Genomic DNA, 20,630 nt, shown 5'->3' with positions numbered 1-20,630 from the left:
AAACCAAGAGCAATATTAAGGGAAGTAAACATTCTGTTTTTTTACTCAAGGTATGCACCAGAGAAGGTAAGTACTTTTTCAGTGGGCTTACATCACAACAAACAGCGCGAGTTGTGATGTAAAATTTCAATAAACAAATACAAATTAAAAAAGCTGTGGTAGTAAAGTGCTTGTCTGCCCCATTTTGCTTTGTTTGGCTGGTTATGAGTGGATTAAAGATATGTTTAAACAACAGCAAAAAAAAAAACAACCAACAATAAATCTCCAGCATAGTTTGATTAGTTCAAAGTCAATTTTCTTCGCAACTAGTCCTTTTCACAGCTTACAGATGACACAGCAGGTGCTGGAGCATCTCTCCGCAGGAGCTGGGAAGCAGGGCACTGACCACCTGGCCTGGGTTGGCGGCGCTCCTTTTGAGGGAAAGGAGCTTGGCTTACGCGCCGCTCCGCCAGATTAGCATCCTTCCCTCTTGGGAGGTGCCAAAAGCTGGTGGGAGGGAGGCTTCCACGCTTTTCACAGGGAAGTCATGGTCAATTCTCGATGTGGCAGTGCAACAAAACACGTTTAATAGCTTTTTTTTGCTTGTATCAGAAGATTAGGAGCACATATTGCGTGGTGTGGAAGCACTGAGAAGGTTCATTGCTCAAGTCCTGTTAGCATCCACGTGCTAGGACTTGCCACGGTTGAACATTAACCACGAGTACGTTTTACCCAACCGGTTAATGTTCAGAGGATAGCTTTTGTCAGGACTAGAGGTGTGTTAGACTTGAGCCGGTTTGGAGCCGAGAAGCAGGTTTGGCTGTAAGCTGTGAGAATGGCTTGTGTTTGGTTCACTGTAGCTTTCTGGTCTCTGCACTCCAAGGCAAGATCTCTAACCACCCAAACCCAATGTGTCAAGTGAGCTGTGGACACGGACCGGCTGCTGACCACCCGCCTGTGTTCCTGTTACAGGGAGGACGGATCCCATCCCGATTGTCGTCAAGTACGATGTCATGGGCATGGGGCGGATGGAGATGGAGGTAAGCTTGCCCGGCTCCGGCACGGCCCCTCTCACTGACTGCCTGGATCTTGGAGAGTCTGTAGGGAAGAAATTAAAAAGTAAGAATTTGTGCGTCAAAGGTGAAGGAAAAACTTGCTCTTAAATCAACACAATAAGCAAACATTTCTGCTCAAAATGCACACTGTTTACCACCGGTTACCTGAGGTCTGGATGGCACCCTAAACTCCTCAGCTTTTTGAGTTTCACTTCTGCAAAACTAAGGCTGCTGCTGGCAGTGGATGGGCCTGCTGGGAGCCACCAGCTCGGAAGGATTAGCGAGCTGCTTTGCACGTGGGTTGCACTGTGGGATGACAAAACAAGGAAAAAGAAGTACAATATGCAAAGATTCTGTTTCAAACCTCATCTTTTAAATTACACATTCTGTCAGTCTCAGTAGTGCAAAGTATTTATGGGACAAATTACTTTTTTTTTAAAGCTTGACTACGCCGAAGATGCCACTGAGCGGAGGCGTGTACTGGAGGTGGAGAAAGAAGACACCGAGGAGCTGAGGCAAAAATACAAGGTACTGAAATAGGGGCACTAACATCAAAGTCCCCAGGGGCTCAGTGGGAGGGGACTTGTTCTAGTAGGATACGGCTCTGACTGTTAGGCTGCGGTAATAGTAATAGGACTTACCTATTCTTGTTTATTATTGGTGTTGAGATTCTTTTTATTTTAACAAATGGGTTATTCACTTCCTAGAATTAACCTTGGTCTTTGTTTCGCTGCTAAAGAGCTGCAGGTTAGCAGCAAGGCTTTCTATCAGTGTGCTTTGCTCTGGAAATAACAGTTTTAGGGTGAGCAGAACGTGTCCTTCCCTAGACCCAGGCCTGCCAAAGTTCCCTGGTGAACATGCCACTTTGTCAGTGCAGAGTCTGCAGACACAAATTTCAGATGGACAGTTACCAACTGGAACTGAGGTATCATAGAATATGAGAGTTGGGAGGGACCCACAAGGATCTACCCAAGGTGTAGATCTGTTGTTACTGAGTAAGCAGCAAATAATATGTTATGATGTGGTTGTGTACGTGCTGTTCTCTGAAAACACAGGACATGGCCCCAGTTCTGAGAAATCGATAGGCTGTATCTCTTTGGAAGAACCTCTCAGGCTGCATTAAAAAAAATATACGCGTATATTCCATGTTTCCGTAGGGTTTATGAAACCTGTAAGACCTAAGGAAACCCAAGACTTATCTTTTTAATGATAAAAAAGGGCCGTCATGGTGGCATTGAGCATGGCATGTTGGAGCGTACTTGAATCAGCAGTAACTGAGTTCCCACTTGGCGCTCTGTGGAGATGTGGTCTTTGCTAGTCCTTTAATCCACTCTTCTGCTTAGCAGCCTGGAAAGTACATGAAGCCTTGAGAAAGGCTGCTCCTTGAGTTGTCCTGAGACTTCAGAAGTAGCGGGACTGAAGAAGAGCCGCAGACATTACAATGAAGTGTCATTTTTGCATAAATTTTAATTCTTCGAGGAATAGTGGAAAAGTAGTTTCGATGCCATTAAAATTAAACATAACCATGGCAAATCTAAAATTTCATTTCTCCAGTTGAACAGTTAATACTGCAGGCGGTTTATTCAGCTGCGAAAACTTGTTTCTTCCCTTCTTGATTCTCCCCCCCCCCCCTTAAGTTGAGACCTTAATGTGTCTTTTACAAAGCAGAACTCCTTTACAAAGAGAATTGCTGGCATATTTGTTCATTTAAAAATAAAAGCCATTGTAATTACTTATAAAACTAATTATTAGTTTGGAGCTGAATGAAATCAATGATATCTTCTGGCATGCTTTAAAAGTGCAGGCGTGCTCTTAAATGGGCTTACATAGCCTGCGCTGAACAGTTCCTCCGTGTCCAGGTGCGCTTTCTCCTTGAAGCTGTGCCGTCTTTTGTTGTTTTCAATGCTGTCCATGCCGGGTGGCGTACTGCTCGCCCACTGCAACATGAGATTTAGTTCTGACGGAGCTGTTCACGGGCAGCATTGGACCCAAAGCCTGATCCTGTCCCACAGTGAGCCCCTGGCTGCGGTGCTGGGGACCTTCAGATGGCAGCAGCTGCAGGGTGCAAAAAGTATTGCTTCATTTCGGAGGGTTATTAGGAGCTCTTGTGTGAATTGCGTGTAATGATGTTTGCCTCAAGTCTGCAATGCAATTTATGGTAAAGTTCTTAGTTTTTGCAATTGTCTTTCCAAATGCAGTTGGATGTGCATTGCTCTCTGAGAGCATTTTCCCTTCCTGCCAGTATTCAGCACAAATCTTTTTCAGGAGCTCCGTGGAGCAGCAGCAATCTCTCCCAACTCGGATGTATTTTTATTAGTGCGCTTCATCGTTAGGCTGTTGCATTTCCATATTAATCTGTGAAAATCTCTGCAAGTGTAAATTTTTCATTGCTCCGCAGGAGTCCGTTATGCAATTGCCAACTGTGGCCGCATCGTGATTAGCCATTCAGTGAGTCTCAAAGGAATTTCAGATAACTCTGCAACCAAGAAGCAAGAAATGTTCTGTAATTCCCTTCTCCTGTATAGGTGCTGATAATTCGAATGGCTGTTTTCATTGTTTAGCCACAGGATGCTCTCTGAAAAAAATACACACGGTGCAGGAAGCTTGTTCGGAGTTTCAGAAGAACTTTAAATGTCATTGTTCTGGGAACCTCATGCTGCTCTGTTTTCCTTTCCTGTCTTCGTGGGGACCTGCCTCAGGCTCAAATCTCTAGATGCCTTTTTCCCTTCTAAGCAAGGGCCTCCCATAATGGATGGAAGCAGGAACTTCAAACAGATTTATATTTAAAGATTGGATAATGCTTTAAAATGGAAAAAAAACCCAAAAACTTCTAGCAGTAGAATTTCTCAGATTTTTTTCCCCAGGATGCTGAATTTTTTCGCATGAATCTAGCATTACAGAAAACATGATTGGCAATATTAAAGTAATTTTGACGTGAGAACTGGGAGATTAACCGCATTATCGTGAACAAAATCTTATCAAATCAAAAGAGGAATGCTTTCTATGTGTTTTTTTAATGCTTACTACCTCCTTTTTCTTATGCAAGAAAATTTCCCATAAAAAGTTGGTTTTGAAGACAAACTCTTAAACTGTTACATGCCTTTTCTCAAATGTTAGGCTGTTTTTTTTTTTTTCTTGATTCACTTCTCTTTATTCCAATTGAAATGGGTAAGGTAAATAGCTGTGCTGGGTGTGCTGCTGTTAGTACAGCATACTCTGTGATACAACCCTTGTAGCTTTTTTCAGTACAGTCAGCGTTAAGTGCTTCTGACTTGTAAACCTTCCCCGGCTTCCTGTGCGGGGTGCGGATGCCTTGTTAGCTCTGCTGGCGGGGCTGTAACGGAGCCTCGGCTGGAGGCAGCAGCCGCTCGCCCCGCGGTTCGTCTCGCCCGGCATCGGGTGCGTTCGAGCCCCCGGCTGCTGGCCCCGGTCTGCATCGGTGCAGCTGCCCCGCGGGGACGGGGTCGCGGAGCAGCCGGGGCTGGGTTTCAGGCGGCGGGACTCGAGCCGCGGCAGCGGTTTGAGGGTTTGCCTGGGGTTTGCACCGAGCGAGCAGGCGGCCGCGTGGGCGAGTCCCAGAGCTTTTTGACCCTGCCAAGCTGAAAGCTGCGACTTCTGTTTATAGCAAAAGAGGAGGATGTGACCGTTGCCAATCTAGACGCGGCACCTTTTCCTCAGAGGTTTAGTTTTGTGCCTAGAAACGTGTTGAATTATATAAGGAATAAGTAGCGTGTACAGCCTTTAACAAAATGGGGGGGGAAGACCTCCCTAAATGGCAACTACCTGTGCCCGTTCCTGGTGTAATCGCTGTTTGAACTCAGCTTAATGGACGGTGTTGCTCCTGGGAAGATTTCGCTGACAGAAAAATGACCGTAAAATTACACTGAAGCGAGTTAGGGTCAATGGTTTCTGAGCGGTGCTTTCCCAACCGCCTGTCTGTGTGCATCCCTATTGAATTACAGAGAAGTCGAGATGGAGCAGATGTCTGTTAGCACTCAAAATGGAGGAAGTATCAGTGGTTAAAGTTCTAAGAGTCTGTTCCAAAAGCAGCGATCTTCCATGGGTTCGATGTGGATTTGTTCATTGCCTTTTGTGAGCAGGCAGCTGCCAGTTTGTGTACATGTTAGCTTGAGGCTTTGAACCTCTTCTTTTATTTTCCTTTAAATCTCAGACAATCCAGCAGGCTCACTTCTTGCAGGTGGAAGAGGACTGTCTTAGTGCCGTACTCAGTACTAACTCTTTTTGAGCAGTCTCCTTTTACAGATACCTGCGCTAATGATAAGATTATGTTCTGTCAGGAGACTGAATGAAGACTGGGTTGATAGCACAGCCAAGTTATTCTTCATACTTTTTAGCGTGTAAAGACTTACTGGTTTAAAAAAGGTACTTTAATCATCAGTGTATGTTGAGGTTTTCGTAAGGATTATTTTTCCTTAAAGGAATGAATCTTCCTGGTTGTTTTACAGGAATTTTAACAGAATTGTTTTTTCTTAATTTTGCAGGATTACGTTGATAAAGAAAAGGCAATTGCCAAGGCTTTGGAAGACCTCAGAGCAAACTTCTACTGTGAACTATGTGACAAGCAGTATCAAAAGCATCAAGAGTTTGACAACCACATAAACTCTTATGATCATGCTCACAAGCAGGTAAAAAGTTGTTGATAGTATGGCTCGTTAATTTTCTGTTCATTGCAGCGGTCTTGTTTGTGGTTAATACTTTGAATTTCCCCAGTGTGCTTATTATGCTCATAGCCCCAGGAATAGGTGTTTTGTGTCACTGGTTAAGATTCGTATGCCCACCATTCATAACAAAAAACCCACAACACTGTACAGCAAAGCCATTGTTTACATCAAGAAGCCCCAGTTTTTAATGACCCTCAAGCAAGAATGGGCTGCTGTTAAACTGGGAAGAATACACGTGGATATGGATGGCTCCCAGTTTGCATCAGCTTTTATAGTAATACAACTCCAGAGTCTGATGATATGCCATGTGGACATTTTAAAAACTTTATTCTGTGTTCTGTCAAGTTACTGAGAAGAGACTAGGAAATAAAGGGCTGTGTCAAAAGAATTGCAAAAGAGGGGCGGTTTTCAAATTCTGTAATGCTCATGAGAAGATCGATTCAGAATCTGTGGAATTGGCTTTTGTCCCAAGGTAGGATGTACTGCAATATCTATGTGATACTTTGTGTGGCATAATAAATAATAAAAGTTCATGTGTTAGCCTAATCTATTCGACCATTTGAAGCTGCTAAATGAGATGTAAATTTAAAACAGACAGCAACGTTGTGCTCATCTAGGGATAAAATTGCTCAAAGGAGACTTTTTGGTATTGTTAATTATAAATTCTAACAATACGATCATTAAAACACTGATAACTTCTGAAGGATGTGCTGCGGAGTACTAGGTCTTGCAAAATGGAAGTGAAGCAACAGCTTTTAAAATGAGAATATAACATTACAGAATATGAATTTTTTATGTGTTGAGTACAGGATGTGATAGTTCAAAGTAAATTTGCTGAGGGAGACTTAATAGGAAATCTCATGGTAGGGCAATTTCTGTCTGAGTCCTGTGATGAATTGTGGTTTAGTAGATTAAGAGCATGTGCTTTGTGTGGGGAAAACAGGCTGTCTTGCCCGAGCTGGTGGCACAGTTGTGATACCTGATAGCAGTGTACTTTGTCTAAATTTTTCCGTCAACTTGTTTGTTGAAACTTGACCGCTATTACACGCGTCTGTTTAGGAGGTGGAAGGACCTGTTTGTGGCACATTCTTACAGTGTGGTGATAAAGTGTGATAATGGCTACTCCTGCTCATAACAATTGGGTGGTTAATTAGGGGACCGACACGAGGTTAGTAAGGTTCTAGTCTCTACAGATACCGTGGAAAGAGAAACAAACGACACCCCTCGTGGATTATTTAAATGGTCACCAGAAGGGGTGCAAGAAGAATGGCAGGAAAGAAAAAGTCTTGGTACTGCACAGGGTAGCATAATCTTCTCATCCATAGAAAGGGCTTTGGGGGTAGGTTGTTAGAGACGGTCATTTGTAAAGCAATTGATGCTCTTGGACAATTTTTGTGTCCCTTGCAGCGACTTCTGGCAGGCTTTGGAGAGAATGAGCCTTTAAAATCTTGATAAGTCACACAGCATTAATTCCTAGTTACACGGGGGTTTAAACAAAGAAGCAATCGTGCTTTATTAGGGGGGAAAATGCTTGCTCAGCGATTTTGTAGTGCTGAAATGTGTGTAACCCTGTTGGATCAGTGTTCAGTAAGTGAACTTGAAGCTACCTAGAAACAACGAAGGTAAATTTGCATAAGTAACACTATCTCAAATTTGCATAAGTAACACTATCTTGCTGGTGTTGTTCGTTATCGCTCAAGATAAGGCCCATTTCTGACAGTCTATTCCGAATTGTGAGGTGGTCTCCAAAGTAACAGCTATCTTTTCATAACGTTGCACATTGATGTTTCATGTTTTGCCTCTTTGGACAGGAGGGAAAGGTTACATAAAGGCTAACACAATTTTTTGAGAAAAAGAGTTTTCTTAAAAGTAGGCTAGTCAGTAGGTTTTCCTGGAAAGATGAGACATTACAGCATCCTAGACAATTAAGCAAACCAGTTTGGTGTGTATTGCTTCTGCAACATTTTGTCTTCTCAGCAGTAATTCTCGAGGTGTCAGAGCTTCAGGTTTGCCTTCTCTTGTTGAAGAGATTTCCACAGGATCGTTGTTGCTTTTTAAGTATTTTTAGTTGCACATACCCACGGCATTCAAGTGTCTCCTTGTTCCTTCTGTGGCTCAGTGAACATTAGACTGTCTCTGTAAATAGACGTTCCATCCTCAGATCCCTTTCTTCTCCCGAGTTATAAAGACGCTGTCTTGTATTCCAGGAAGGAACTCAGGATTATTGCGAAACAGGGATGATAGGTAAGTGTATTGATCCCTACCGGATAAATTTTGGACCAACCACCAACTTATTCACACCAAACAATTAAAGGGGAGGCTTTATTATTTTTACTTCCTGACTGCACTGTTTTCATGGCATTTCGTTATGTCTGAGTCGACATCAACACCAAGTTTCTATCCAAAAGGCAGTATTTCTAGATTACCTTAATTGGAAAAATGATCTTAAATTTGTTATCACTAATCACCGGCTTGTATTTTAAACGTCGTGTTGGAGGTATGTAATGTTCTTCTCTAGACTTTTCTTAATAGGTTAGTTCTTGAAATGAATAGTACAAATGTTTTTAAAGAACCATATTCACTGGTTCACGTATTCACTCTGAGGGGGAAGCCAGAGGACTAAAAGCAACTCAAGTTCATACAGATGGCGCTGTAAGAAGAAAAAACCTCAGTCCCTCTAAAGTTCGTTCAGTGAGCATTTGGAAAGTGCTGTTACCATAGATGTAATAACTTCTTGTGCCCTGGAAAGCTACTGATATCTTTAATTGGTATTTTTTTTTTTTTTTAGCTATAAGCTCTTGAGCCCTGGCAGCTAGAGCTAAGTGGTAGCTTACGAAGGACCCCCGCCTCTGATGCTGCACAGTCGTGACTGCCTTTAATTAACAGAGAAATGTGGGAAGAAGGCAGGTGTAGAAAGAAAACTGCAGTTAGCAAGGAACTTGGGTAGTGAGGATGGAGCCGTTTTAGGTTTTGCGCTTCTTTCCTGTGGATCTGCATATGTGATGTCCAGGTGCTTGAGAGCTTCCACAGTCCTCGAATACTCTGGACTTGGTGGGAGTGCATCTTTATGGCATTACATCAGACGTGGCCCTTAATTTGGTTTTAACATCAAGATAGGATACCTCATACCAGAGTTTGGTGGAGAAGAAAAAAAGTTGCCTTACCTGGGCTTGTACCCAGGTAGTGCACAGCATTAGTGAATATCAAATAAACCTCATCTGTATCACACACTGCAGAGAGCAGTTTGTTAAATTCCTGTGCTTGGAACTGTCTTAGCAGTAACTACTGTAGCATTTGCAGTCTCCTTTTACTTTTAACTTCATCTGAGAGCTTACATCCGGAATCTCATGTATGGTTTATACTGTAGCCGTCTATTGCTGCTAGCATGCCTGATGAAGGGCTGAGCTGTTCACTGAGTCACTGACCCTACAGAATAAAGACATTCACCTTTTGAATTCAGTGCGAAAAACATGTTCGTGTGAACTTTTGCCAGGTTAACTGTGAGAACTCTAACTAGTATTGAAATACAGTCTTTTATGTAGCTTTAATTTTATTTTTTCTAAATGTGTGGCATTTTGGAGGTGTAGATGATTAACTCTGCCTTTCGTAGATTCTCTTTATAAAGGGACAAAGGGAATATATTTCCCTAAAGAGGTTCTTTGAGAAAGGGGGTGGAACTAAGAAGTGAAACTATAGATCTGTGGTTCTCTTCCTGCCCTAATTAACTGGATCTTTGTTTCTAATGCCAAAGGGGAGAGCCCTGTCAAAGCACAATAAAATTACCAACTCAGTCACCGCTGTGGTTGATGAGTACTCTAAAACCAAACCCCGAACTTTCTGGTTTGGGAAGAATTGTACTTGTGCTTTCCAAAATCTTGTGTCTTCAAGCACAACGTGAATGTAGAAGAGTTGAGAATGTCTCCAAGATACTTGGTGTTATATGAGAGACTTCTCTACTGTATACTGTAGAAATGCTTTGCCCTCAAGAAATGGGGATGTGCACTCTAGGCATAAGTGGAGAGTGTTCAGTAAAATAAATTTTCAGCGTGCAGGGCTTGGGCTTCATGGTTACAAACACTGCTCCCTTCCTGAGGGGTGAGCAGATCTGTGTCACTGGGTTATCTGTGTTCCATTAACTTGTGGTATATTTTCATAAATGGAAGAGAGGAGTTGTCAGGGAAGAAATTAAGATGAAATAAAGCTGCAGATGCCTGCCACTTCCCCTCTGCTCTCTTCACTTCGTTTATTATCGTGCAAAGAATGTTGATTACCAAAAGTAAGCATTGTGTTATCACTTGTATGAAATGATGAAACAAAGGTTGCCATCCTTTGAGCTCATGTTTAGTAATGGTGTAGTTCACTCCCAGAAGCTTTTGTGGCAAAGAATCAAGCATACATCAAGAGTTCAGAAAGCCAAGAATCTGCTGGCATATAATGAAAAGTACATTATTATTTTATTTAAAAGGAATTGGCAGAGACTTGAGAACAATAGCTGGGGAGGAGAAGGCTCTGTAATGGGATTGCGCTGTCACGTGGGCTGCCTCCTGTTTCAAGCCAGTGCAGGAATCTCACTGCATGTGAATCTGGTGTGCCCCCCTCTTGCATGTGGTGTTTGTCCTGGAAGTCCCAGATCTCCAGGTCTAGTAAAGCAGCTGAGTGCTGTATTTTTCTGAGAATAGCTTCATCTCCTTCTGCTCTGCAATTTTAGGCACAGAACGCCTGTTAAATAGGCCTCTCCGTTCAGTGAAATTGCCTGGCTTTGTCATGCAAAGAAATTAAATTGAGAAAATCCATTTGCTGTTGGCTGTGAACCTGAAAAGCAAGGCGCTTTAATTCCGTAGTGGCGAAGTCCTGCCTCAGTACGATCTCACGCGAGCAAATTCTCAGGCAGGATTACCGTAGTGCATGCTAAGTTTTTACTCTCGTCCTACTTTTGCAGCAGTTTCTGAATCCTGATCTTCCCCTCTTATTTAACCACCTTCACATGTCTGTGATGCTCTGTCTCTAGAGCTTTAAATTGATGCAGGGGTGCAGCCTCTCTAAGCTCATTTGAAGAGAACTGTAAGGTAATGGTGTTGTATGCCAGTTGTACCCCTCCTGAGCTATGCAGCGATCAGGAGATGATCCATTACTGTAGCTGTCTGTGCTAGATTACTAAAGTAGCTGCAGATTTTATAGAAAACCTGTTCTTTAAGAGCTTGATTGCACTCCCATTGAAACTTAGACTTCTTAGTGATTTTTGTTAGAAATGAGGCTCAAAATACCGTCCTTTGTTAGAAAGCTGGGGTGGGTGGTATCTATTAATAAAGAGCAATACCAGCCTGAAGGAGGGCTTGAGGTAGTGAAGTTCTGCTCTTGTGGCTGCGCCTTGAGTGCAGAAATTCAGATCAACTTCATTTCAGCACCTAGTGATTTGTGTCCCCGTGTGCTGGTCGCGGGGCTTCCCGCTGTGGCCATTCTTCCAGCGGAGGTAATAAAGTCACAGAGTAATACCTCCTGGCTCCGTGGTCACCGTCACTTTGGAAACGTGTTGGAAACTGCAGTTTGAAAACACGTTGCTGCTTAGAAAAGCATTCTGCTTCCTCAGAGAGCACACTGCCTACCAAGGAAAAAATGCTTGCTAGTTTTTAAATCCTGTAGTAGCACGAAGGGATCCGTTTGGCTTGAGAGAGGACGTGGCAGGTTGGTGGCCCCGACCCCGCTGAAGAAACCAGGGTCTTGCTGGGCACGGTGGGAAGGCTTAAAAGGGCTGGTTTCACCCCAAGAACATAGGTTCTCAGGTTCCTCCTCTTGAGTTCGTGGAGAGAAGCTCCCTGAGGGTCGGCTGAGTGGCAGTGCCATGCTGCTGTTGTTTTTCCTCCAAAAGAGCCCACGTGTTCGGGGCAGCCGAGGCTCGTGGCCCCACAGCCTTTGAGCTGCCTTTGAGGCAGCCCAAACACAACGCGGCTGTTTGGGGGGACTGATGAATGCTTGCCCAAGGATTAGGTGGGAACTTCGTTAGTGTAAGCCTGGCTTAAACCTCGATTTCGTTCAGATAGCTTTCTGAGAAGGCTGAGAGCTGGAGTGTGCTGAAAAGCACTGCATGGCTTCGACGTTCCCCTTGCTGTGAAGCTGCTTGTGAGGCTTCTCGCTGCTCCGCCCGGTCACGTCTGGGGAGGGACGGCCAGCACAGCTGTCACTTCGCCACTGGTCCTTGCACGGATACGTTGCTGCTTTCAGACCCGCATTGGGAACAGTTAGTGAAGTAAGGGTTGCTGCGTGAGGTTATTTTGAACAGTTCTGGCCGTTTTAATAGCTGAGTGCTCATCCACTGCCTGTGAGCATAGACTTCTGCACGGATGCTGTCGTGACCTGGTTTTGCGGGTCAGCCCTCTGTTTTTCTGTCCTCCCTTGTTCCCCCACCCCAGGTCGCTTTTCTGTAACATCACGCGGTCCAGCCAGGTTTGCCGGAGTTTGGCTCCTTGCAAACTTTGTTTCTGCGTTAGAAATGATTTCTAATGAAAGATCCACCACTCGAGGTCAGCCAAGGATATGCAGCCTAGCGGAGCTTGGCATCTTACACGTTGCAGTCCCAAGGAGGTGGCGTGGCGTGGTCACAGAGATTTTGTATCCTGAAGTTCCTCAGCAAGACCCTTCTTCCTTGTGGCCCCTGTGCTACACAAAGAAACTCAGCCTAGAGATCCCGTGTTCCTTTGGAAACTCGGCTTGCTAAAACCAGACCAACTTTTTGTTCAAGCTGGGAGTAATAAATTCTCAGTGCTCTGGAAAACACGGCTAGTCGTTATCCTCAGTCGCATGTGTCGGTTAGCACAGCTAGTTGTTGCCACATGTTGCATATTTTGGAGCTGCAGTGCATCTGGAGTTCACTTGCTTCATCACTTCTGATTTACAAGTGTTGCACAGTAAGAGGGTGGGAGGCTTGGGCCGGCGGAGGCACACAAAGGTCAGCAAGTAAGGAAACGGGCATTTAATTCTGCTTTCATTTCAGTCATCTGTTGGAATGAAGGCAGGACTGCGCTGTGGGCAGCTGCGTCATCATCCATGGACTTGGAGCCTGTTTTGGTTCGCGGGGAGATGCTTAAGGCTGTGTCTGGGGGATGGAAGTGTGTCTGAGTGCTCTGTTGCACCTTCCTCTTTAAAGCAAAAGGTCACAGTTCGTTTCTGTTGGAAATAGCTGGGTTGTGTTTTTTCCAAATGGAAGAGTGATCCAGAGACTTGGCATCAGACCCCCGTTACATAGTTTTGTCAGCTGTCGGTGATTCTAACTTTCTGGAGCATTTTAGATATGCTTTTTAAATTGGCATGAAAAAGCTGATAGCATTGCTTAGTATGTTATTTTTTTTTTCCCTCTGGAAAGAAATTTCCTATTCAACGCTTAACATACACCACAAAATCCTTGAGCCCTTTACTTTTCCTGGTGAAAGTAGCTGCGTTGCTCCAGGTGGGATCTTTGCTGTGTGTGTGTGTGTGCGTGCATTCCCTCCTCTTGCTCCAGACTCCCCAAAATCAGTCCTGTAGCTTCGCTAGCTCAGCTCCTGCTCCATAGAGTAGCTGGCAGACACACTGAGAGCTGTGTAGTAATGCTTGCTTCATATTTTTTTCTCTTCCACTCTCGTTATATTTTTACTTTCTTTTCTTCTTTGTGATGTGACATTTTCAGCTGATGTATTGAAAGCAAACCCTTCTAATTTTGGAGTCCAGATCACAAGAGTGAGTTTCTTTCTACTAGTGTCTATAGCTGTATTTTTTGTGTGTCCTCCCCTCTGATTTTGGTAAAGCCCAACCACATTTAGTAAATATGACTAGGTAAGAGAATCCTCTGTCTTGTAAAATCTTCCCCTTTTTCACAAAGCAATGTTCTCTTTACATTGGGCCAATTAAATTTCTTCAATTTGCTCTTTGGGTTAGTTTTCAGATCTACTCTTTTGTGTGTACCAGTATGTGACTTTGCTCCATTAAAGGGGCGCAGAGTCAGCAAGCCAGAAGGATATATTCAGAATTCACCAGTGATTCGCATGCCTTACACAATGATTTTTCTGAAGCGACTACTGCTTCGAGTGCCATTAGTCTTTCAGGCCCTTCATGAAATGCCTGAAAATCACGGATCTTCTTCAGAAGCTGGATACGTGATGGCTTCTGAAATTGGGCCTCTTGAAAGAGTTTCAAATTGTGCATCAAAGCGAAAAGATAAAGGTATTTGAATCCCTTAGGATGGTATAGGTCTTTCTTTGCAGCTTTCTTTAACTTCTGTATAGCACTCTAAAAAATGGCTTTTATGAATTTTCACATGTATTCAAAAGAAAAACAGCAGCCCCTTTTCCTAGAGCTTTATGACAAGGACCTTCAAAAATTTTCCAAAGACTATGATGTTCACTTGCTATTAGAATTGTATATCTAGAAATCCTCAGTGACATGACGATGTTTGAAATTCCTTGGGTTTAGGTTTGCTTCCTGATATGATAAGGTTTCTGGGGAACTTAGCGTTTCTGCCCTCAAAAGTATTAAACCCAAAAAGACCTCACTGCATTCTAGAGTGTTTTGTTTCTTGAGAGGCTGTCTCAGAACTGCTGTCAGGAAAGCAAGTAACTGTTTGTGGTGTATGTTGTATTATTTATTTGCTTACTGGAATCATTTGCATGGGATTTTTGGCACCTTCTCCAATGTAATTTGTACATTGCTTTTGTAAGATATAATACCCAGGTAACTCTTGCACTAGCTAATCCCTTTCTGTTCTCTCGCCTATGCTATTAAGACTTCTGTCATGCACTGTTTGTGATGTACATTTGCACCCTGCAAGAGCAGCAGAGTAAACAGTCTTCTTTTTCCCTTCCAGAATTTGCTTGTTGCTTTGAAATCAGCTTTACTGTACGTGCTAAAGAAAACCAGTAGCATTGACTGGAAATGCATACACAGACTCGAAGTCAGGGCCAAAAGTGTTCAACAGTTGTCTTTCCATTTAGCTGCTGGGAGGAAGGCAGCGTGCTCCATTTGTTTTGTTGAGCTGAGGTGCTGCTACTCCATCCTAGTGCAATGAATGTTACTGGGGAGGGGCTTCACAGCATACCGCCCAGGGCTACAGCAAAGAGACTCTTTGGGACACTTACCACAACCACGTTTATCTAATCCGTCCCCGCTTTCTTTTGCCTCAGAGGTTGAAAGATCTCAAGCAAAGGGAGTTTGCTCGCAACGTCTCCTCGAGATCGCGTAAAGATGAAAGGAAGCAGGAGAAAGCCCTCCGACGTCTTCATGAACTGGCTGAACAGAGAAGGCAGCCTGAATGGTGAGCATGGGGGATCCCTGAGCACCCCTGGAGCACGTGAGCAGGAGTGCTGCTTGGGACTGCATGAATTTTGAGGGAAAAGCTTCATGCTTAAGTTTGGCCTCATGCTGTGTTTTTTAGAAGAGGATTCACTGAACCGCTATTCCAGAGCATTCCCAAATTGCTTTATCCAGCAATAATTTTCTTTCATTATTTGATAATGCTAAAAATTTCAAACGGGTGTATAATGCTATTTTAATGCATATCTGTGGATGCAAGCATACTTGAAATGGGTAAAAGGTTTTAGATGAGGTATGAAACTGCCTGCAGAGGTATACAAATGGCCATCAGCTGTTTTCTCTGTCTTACCTTGTTCATACAGCGCTCCTGGAAGCGGACCCATGTTCAGAACCACCACCGTGGCTGTGGATGAGGAAGGTGGAGATGATGACGATTCTGCAGCCAACAGCGGTTCCTTTATCCAGACAATGTCTGGCCAAGCTTCAGAGATGACAATGGACAGAGGTTTCCTTAACACCGGACAAGTTGGTGGCACCTTTATGCCAGGCCAAATGCCCCTCCAGTCAGCACAAGCAATCAGTTTTGGCATTAAGAGCGCTTTGGGAACTCCACTGCAAAAGATAGGCGTGTCATTTTCATTTGCCAAGAAGACTCCGGTGAAGCTTGAGACCATCGCTTCTGTTTTCAAGGACCACGTGGAAGAATCGAGTTCTGCAGATGGAGGAAAAGCTGATGAGAGAGGGTCCTCAGATGCAGGAAGTCTGCAGAAGTCTGGTGAGGGTGAAAGCACAAATAATTCTGATGGCAAGACGGATGAAGATGACCAGCATGACAAAGATAGCGGCTCTCTGGCCACTACGTTATCTAAACTAAAAAAGATGAGACGAGAAGATGGACCAATGGCAGTTGAACCAGAATACTATCATTATATTCCCCCAGCCCACTGTAAAGTAAAGCCTAATTTTCAATTCCTGCTTTTTATGAAGTCTACAGAACAAATGGAAGCTGAAAATGTGAATAAAAAAAACACACATGAAGTCAAAAAGGGTAATTCTCCAAAACCCAAACCCGGCAAGCATGCAGAGAAGGCTGCTGAGAGCACAGTGCAGCAGAAGGAACAGAGTACTACTGAAACTACTGCTCAGCAGAGCAAAACAGAGCTAAAAGAAGTCCCAGAAAATGCAAGTATGCAGGAGGGCAAGCATCTTACAGAGAGCAATCTCCCAGAGCCAGACACTACTAAGGAAGTCACTCAGCCTGTCGCAAGCAGTAAAGATGGCACTGAAGGACCAAAACATCCAACAGGACCTTTTTTTCCAGTTCTGAGTAAAGATGAGAGCACTACTCTCCAGTGGCCTTCAGAGCTGCTCATATTTACCAAAGCAGAACCTTCTGTTTCATACAGTTGTAATCCCCTGTATTTTGATTTCAAGCTGTCTCGCAACAAAGATGCTAAAGGCAAAGGGGCAGAGAAATCCAAGGATCCAGGAGGCCTTTGTAAAGAAAATGTTCAGACTCCAGAATCTGGAGAGATGAGCAAACCCAAGGAGGCAGAAAGCATAGCTAACAGTTCTGCTGGGAAAATGGAAAGTAAATCTCTGTCTGCCTGTGGCTCCCAGAGCAAGCAGGAGTCTAACTTGGCAAACATGAGTAAGGTAGAGGGAGATGACAGTAGTAAAAATGTAACTGGTAAGAATAAATCTGGAAAATCCCATAAACATAAAAAGAAAAAGAAGCACAAAAAGTCCAGCAAACACAAACGTAAACACAAGGAAGAACCTGACGAGAAGAGCCGAAAAACTGACCTGGGGGAAGAGAAACCCAAGAAACGGAAAAAACACAGACACAAAAAACTCAAATCTTCTCTTTCTACTGAATCGGAACGGGCACTGAAAACTGAGCTGTCTGAAGACTGTAGCCATTTCCAGAAGAAAAAGCGGTGCTCTCAGGAGTTGCAGAGGAAGTCTCTGTCTGCTGAAGAGGGAAGTAGCTGTAAGAAAGAGGACAGTGGTAACTCCTGCCAAGACCATGGCAGCAAGAAACACAAGGCTGACCTGCAGCAGCTGCCGGCTGCCAGGAGGCGGTGTGCTGGCCCCTCTCTGGGCAGGTCCGGCCGCAGGAGCCGGCAGAGCAGCGGGGATTACGACAGCGACGAGGGCTCCCACAGGAAGCACTCCCGGCAGAAATCTCCCTCGCAGTACAGCGATGACTACGACTCCGGCAGCGACCACTCCAGGAGCCGCTCCAGGTCAGGGCGGAGGCACTCATCTCGGCGGTCCTACTCCACCAGTTCCGATGCTTCTTCAGACCAGAGCAGGTACAGCCGCCGGAGGAGTTACTCGGATGACAGCTACAGCGACTACAGCGACCGGTCGAGGTGCCACTCAAAGAGGTCCCACGACTCGGAGGATGACTCTGACTACAACAGCTCAAATCACAGATCAAAGCGGCGCAAGTACTCCTCTTCCGAAGACGACTACAGCTCGAGTCGGAGCAGGTCAAGGAGTCGAAGCAGGAGCCGAACCCACCCTCGAGGAAGGTCAAGAACACGGAGTCGGGGCAGGACACGAAGCAGCAGCTGTAGCCGCAGTCGAAGCAAGAGGAGAAGCCGAAGCATGACGGGTCGCAGCTGGAAACGAAGTCGTAGCTACAGCCGGGATCGCAGCCGCAGTACGAGAAGCCACTCGCAGAGGTCACTCTCGCGAAAGGGCTCTCGAGGCCATGAGAGCCCTGAAGAGAGGCGGTCAGGGAGAAGAGACTTCATCAGGTCCAAAATCTATCGCTCGCAGTCTCCTCACTACTTCCGAACAAGCAGAAATGAAGGAGCTTTGAAGAAGGAGGACGGCAAAGGCGAGGATCTCAAAGGGTCTGGCTCTCTCTCCCAGAACAGCAGCAGCAGCTCTGGCACCGGGAGGGCCTCGGAAGGTGACTGCAGTCCAGAAGAGAGAAACTCCGTGACTGCGAAACTTCTCCTGGAAAAGATCCAGTCCAGGAAGGTTGAGAAGAAGCCCTGTGTTACTGATGAAATGCTAGCAGGGGCGAACAAGGTGGGCATAAAGCTCAAAGATCCTCCACAGGGCTACTTTGGCCCCAAGCTTCCTCCTTCATTAGGCAACAAACCAGTTCTCCCTTTAATTGGGAAATTGCCAACCATCCGAAAACCAAATGCAAAAAGATACGAAGAGTCTGGCTTAGAGAGGGGCGAAGAGCAAGAGCTATCGGACTCTGAGGATGCTTCCCAAGGCGTGGAGGAGACTCAGCTGGCTGGCCAGTCTCTCCTGGAAGAAGTGGTGATGGTTATGCAGGACAAACCTCTGGATGAGCAGAAACGCGACGAACCTGCTGTGGAGATGCCGTCCATTCCCCTCGAAGCACCAGCGCTGCCCGAGTGCTTTAGTTCTGGGGACCTGGTCATGCAGCACAACTTCCTCTCAGACCCAAGCGATGGTGACGCCTTGGAGCCCATGGACGGGGGCAGTCAGCCCGTCCCTGTGGAAGCCGGTATGATGCCCTTGGTCCCTGATGTGGAGCATTTTCCCGGCTATGTGCCTCAGAGCGGGGAGCCGAGCATCGAAGGAGACCGAGAAGGAGGAGAAGACTCCTCTCTGGCACCACTCGAGAGCCAGCCCATCACTTTTACACCCGAAGAGATGGAGAAGTACAGCAAACTGCAGCAGGCTGCTCAGCAGCACATCCAGCAGCAGCTCCTCGCAAAGCAGGTCAAGGCCTTTCCTGCCTCCACCGCGCTGGCGCCAGCAGCGCCTGCCCTGCAGCCCATCCACATCCAGCAGCCGGCGGCGGCATCCGCGACCTCCATCACCACCGTGCAGCACGCCATCCTGCAGCACCACGCCGCCGCGGCTGCCGCCGCCATCGGCATCCACCCCCACCCCCATCCCCAGCCTCTTGCTCAGGTTCATCATATACCCCAGCCCCACTTGACGCCCATCTCGTTATCCCACCTGACCCACTCGATTATTCCGGGGCACCCCGCTACGTTTCTAGCCAGCCACCCCATCCACATCATTCCGGCATCAGCCATCCATCCGGGCCCCTTTACTTTTCACCCGGTTCCTCACGCTCTTTACCCGACCCTTCTTGCCCCAAGACCCGCCGCTGCTGCGGCCGCTACAGCGTTACATCTTCACCCCTTGCTGCACCCCATTTTCTCAGGTCAGGACTTGCAGCACCCCCCGAGTCACGGCACATGAAGGACGAGCGAAGTAACCTTGGAGGAAGGAGAATATTTTGCATTTTGGGAAGGGGTTGAAGCTGATCTAGCTGGCAGGTGAGGCCTGAGAATTTCCTTTCACTCTTTAGCAGCCAAAGAAGCCAGGCGTGGCCGGAGGGCTGGGTAGCAGCGGGCGGCAGGTCAGTCCGCAAGCGTTGTGTGCAGCCACTGCCAGGGGCTGTCGCGGCCCCGCCGCCACCGTGTTCATTGCAGCGCTGTGCCGGAGGAGTCTTCTCGAGCGCAGACAGGCGAGGCACTCGGAAAGGCTTTTTTCCCTGGATTCTTACACTTAGTCATCCTCCTGCCGCTGTGTATGTGATAAGTGATATTTCGTGCACACTAATAGGTCTCTAAAATCCTTTTAATGAGGTCATCTAATTAAAATAGTCAGCATGATTGAATCCTGCTTGTAATCAGCGATGAAACACTCAGTAACTGACAGCTGTAGATCCTGGCAAGGAGACTGATGGAAGGGCAGCACCCCTCTTGTTTTGTCTGGGCCAGTACCAGTTTTCAGGCATTGCAGGAGATTTCCTGGCATCCTACTGCTGCGTACTTAGGTTTCTTTTTTCTTAGTGTAAGCAGCAAAGGTGGAAATAAGATCTAATTTTGAAGCAGAAGCGAACAGAGGAGCTGCGTGTGTGCTCCGAGCTCTGACCCTTCTCCATCCTGCATTAACATTCTCCTGTGTGAGGACTGCACCTTGACACCTTCTGTACATTGTGAACTGGAGAGAGGTTCTCAGATTGGTAGTTTGTGATTTCAATCTAGGCTTTGACCACTCTTCTCCTGAGAAAGAAAGGAAAAAATAATCTGCTCTGACTTCCATCTTTAGAGGTGTTGCAAAAGAGGCTCTCAGCTGAGAGAGAAGAAAAATCCCTTTAGGAATTGAAGCAATACAGAGGACTGGGGAGAGTGATGGGAGTATGTAAAGTGTATTCTTTCCTCTGTAATACTGATGGTTTCCTTATTAATTTATAGGATTTTTTTTAATGTAAAGAATTGCACTGAACTCTGTAAACAAAGATGCTGCTTTTTGTAGCTCATATAAAAAGGTTACATTTGTAGTATACCGCAATAATATTTTTTACAGCCAGTTCTTTTAGTGGTACTTGTTCTGGTGGCTTTTGTGTAAATATGTTTGCCGTAGGTGAAATAAGACACTTGTAAAGGTTCAACTTTATAGTTTCAGCTAGATGCAAAACGAACTAAGCATGTATATTTTATCAAGCTCATGTATTTTTGAAGTTTTTATGTACTATAAGATGTAAAAAGAAAAAAAAAACAACGAAAAAAATCCACCTTCATTTAGCGTTTTGCAGAAGAAAAACGTGCGACTTGGAATACATGAGGTGCGTGGATGACACCGGTGACTCTAACAGCTAATGAACGGCGCCGCGTGG

General features: G+C 45.4%; 1 protein-coding gene across 6 annotated transcripts in view; it reads left to right on the top strand.

The window, feature by feature from the left end:
- Nucleotides 1-20,528, top strand: part of GPATCH8 (G-patch domain containing 8) — a 54,980-nt gene extending 34,452 nt beyond the window's left edge. For all 6 annotated transcript variants that reach the window (XM_066981628.1, XM_066981629.1, XM_066981631.1 and 3 more), the window contains 5 exons: nt 952-1,019; nt 1,476-1,562; nt 5,537-5,680; nt 14,866-14,996; nt 15,358-20,528. In XM_066981628.1, coding sequence (XP_066837729.1) covers nt 952-1,019; nt 1,476-1,562; nt 5,537-5,680; nt 14,866-14,996; nt 15,358-19,207 — 4,280 coding nt within the window. In that variant the 3' untranslated portion in view covers nt 19,208-20,528. The remainder of the gene's footprint in view (nt 1-951; nt 1,020-1,475; nt 1,563-5,536; nt 5,681-14,865; nt 14,997-15,357) is intronic.
- The last annotated feature ends 102 nt before the right edge of the window (nt 20,529-20,630 follow it).

The sequence above is a fragment of the Anser cygnoides genome, chromosome 22 (assembly GCF_040182565.1).
Source record: "Anser cygnoides isolate HZ-2024a breed goose chromosome 22, Taihu_goose_T2T_genome, whole genome shotgun sequence".
Taxonomy (NCBI): domain Eukaryota; kingdom Metazoa; phylum Chordata; class Aves; order Anseriformes; family Anatidae; genus Anser; species Anser cygnoides.
The sequence above is the reverse complement of the archived record's forward strand: the minus strand, read 5'-3'. Positions and strand labels throughout refer to the sequence as shown.